Source organism: Calidris pugnax, unplaced genomic scaffold (assembly GCF_001431845.1).
Source record: "Calidris pugnax isolate Ruff unplaced genomic scaffold, ASM143184v1 scaffold932, whole genome shotgun sequence".
Lineage (NCBI taxonomy): Eukaryota > Metazoa > Chordata > Aves > Charadriiformes > Scolopacidae > Calidris > Calidris pugnax.
In genome coordinates, this window is record NW_015091641.1 from 95,812 (window position 1) to 98,167 (window position 2,356).

At 60.9% G+C, this 2,356-nt stretch overlaps 1 protein-coding gene across 1 annotated transcript; it reads left to right on the top strand.

Moving 5' to 3' along the window:
* Window positions 1-6: 6 nt before the first annotated feature.
* On the top strand, window positions 7-1,816 carry LOC106899932 (helicase SRCAP-like). Its single transcript, XM_014961870.1, has 3 exons — window positions 7-167; window positions 1,489-1,625; window positions 1,706-1,816. Exons 1-3 carry the CDS (start codon window positions 68-70, stop codon window positions 1,814-1,816), a joined length of 348 nt encoding a protein of 115 aa, XP_014817356.1. The 5' UTR covers window positions 7-67.
* Window positions 1,817-2,356: the final 540 nt, after the last annotated feature.

Below are 2,356 nucleotides of genomic sequence, written 5' to 3' on the forward strand. Positions count from 1 at the left end.
CATCCCCCAGCTGCTGCGGGGGACGCTGCGGGAGTACCAGCACATCGGCCTGGACTGGCTGGTCACCATGTACGAGAAGAAGCTCAACGGCATCTTGGCCGATGAGATGGGCTTGGGCAAGACCATCCAGACCATCTCCCTCCTGGCCCACCTCGCCTGCGAGAAGGGTGAGCCCACCCGGGGAGACCTCCCCGGGCCTTGGGAGGGTGGGAGCTCCTTGGGTACCTTTGGGTGCTGTGGAGGGTCTCTGTAGGGCTCATCTCCCCTGTCGTTGGGTGCCCTGGGGTTTCTGTAGGGTCTGTAGGGCCCGTCTTGGTTGTCCTCGGGTGCTGTGGGGTGTTCGTGATGTCTTCAGAGCTCATCTAGGTGCTCCTCAGGCACTCGTGGGTGTCGTGGGTTCCTTAGAGAGTCTGAAGATCCCCATGGACTCCCTGAGCACCCATGACTGCTGGAGGATTCTTCTAGGTCTTCGTGAAGTCTTTAAGCACCCATGGGTGTTGTAGGGTCTTTATAGGACCTAAAGATCTCCATGGGTTCTTGGAGCACCCGTGGGTGCAGTTGGGTCCTTACAGGACCTGAAGGTCTCCATGGGTTCTTGGAGCCCCCGTGGGTGCTCCTTACAGGACCTGAAGATCTCCATGGGCTTTCTGAGCACCCACATGTCCTGTAGGCTCCTTATAGGACCTGAAGGTCTCCATGGGTTCTTGGAGCACCTGTGGGTGCAGTTGGCTCCTTATAGGACCTGAAGGTCTCCATGGGTTCTTGCAGCACCCATGGGTGCAGTAGGCTCCTTATAGGATCTGAAGGTCTCCATGGGTTCTTGGAGCCCCCGTGGGTGCTCCTTACAGGACCTGAAGATCTCCGTGGGCTTTCTGAGCACCCACATGTCCTGCAGGCTCCTTATAGGACCTGAAGGTCTCCATGGGTTCTTGGAGCACCCATGGGTGCAGTAGGCTCCTTAGAGGACCTGAAGGTCTCCACGGGTTCTTGGAGCCCCCGTGGGTGCTCCTTACAGGACCTGAAGGTCTCCATGGGTTCTTGGAGCACCCGTGGGTGCAGTTGGCTCCTTATAGGACCTGAAGGTCTCCATGGATTCCCTGAGTACCCGTGACTGCTGTAGGATTCTTCTAGGTCTTCACGAAGTCTTTAAGCACCCATGGGTGTTGTAGGGTCTTTACAGGACCTGAAGATCTCCATGGGCTTTCTGAGCACCCACATGTCCTGCAGGCTCCTTATAGGACCTGAAGGTCTCCATGGGTTCTTGGAGCACCCGTGGGTGCAGTAGGCTCCTTACAGGACCTGAAGGTCTCCATGGGTTCTTGGAGCCCCCGTGGGTGCTCCTTACAGGACCTGAAGATCTCCGTGGGCTTTCTGAGCACCCACATGTCCTGCAGGCTCCTTATAGGACCTGTAGGTCCCCATGGGCTTCCCCGGCACCCATGGGTGCCCTCTTAGCCCCTCTCCTGATGCCGCCCCCCCTCCCCGCAGGCAGCTGGGGCCCCCACCTCATCATCGTGCCCACCAGCGTGATGCTCAACTGGGAGATGGAGCTGAAGCGCTGGTGCCCCAGTTTCAAGATCCTCACCTACTACGGGGCGCAGAAGGAGCGGCGGCTGAAGCGCCAGGTGACCCCCAACCCCTCCTCGGGGGGGAGAAGGTCCCCCGACCCCTCCCCCCTGACCCTCCTGGCTGCCCCCCCTCCCAGGGCTGGACCAAACCCAACGCCTTCCACGTCTGCATCACCTCCTACAAGCTGGTCCTGCAGGACCACCAGGCTTTTCGCCGCACCTCGGGGTGCTCAGGAAGCTGTGTGTGATGGCAAGGAGCCAGGAGTGCTGAGGGTGGTGGGACACCATGGAGATGTTGGGGGCCACTGGGGGTGTTAAGGGCACCCTGGAGATGTTGGGGGGACCCATGGGTGCTGGGGGGGCACCCTATGGGGCCACTGGGGGACACCTCGGGGTGCTCAGGATGCTGGATGCGATGGCAGAGAGCCTGAGGTGGTGGGACACCCTGGAGATGTTGGGGGTCTCTGGGGGTGTTGGGAGGACCCTGGAGGGCACCCGTGGGTGCTCTGTCACCCCTTGGGACCCCCATGGATGTTCTGTCACCCCTCTGTGACCCCCATGGATCTTCTGTGACCCCCCTAAGGACCTCCATGGGAGCTCTGTGACCCCCCCATGGGTGCTCTGTGACCCCTTAGGGACCCCCATGGGTGCTCTGTGACCCCCCAGTGACCCCCATGGATCTTCTGTGACCCTCCCAAGGACCCCCATGGGTGCTCTGTGACCCCCCCATGGGTGCTCTGTGACCCCCCCAAGGACCCCCATGGGAGCTCTGTGACCCCCCACAGACC

Coding starts and splice junctions, on each gene's coding strand:
- LOC106899932 (XM_014961870.1), top strand. CDS start 68: ATGTACGAGAAGAAGCTCAACGGCATCTTGGCCGATGAGATGGGCTTG. Junction 168..1,488: donor CCACCTCGCCTGCGAGAAGG/GTGAGCCCACCC, acceptor CCCTCCCCGCAG/GCAGCTGGGGCCCCCACCTC. Junction 1,626..1,705: donor AGCGGCGGCTGAAGCGCCAG/GTGACCCCCAAC, acceptor CCCCCCTCCCAG/GGCTGGACCAAACCCAACGC.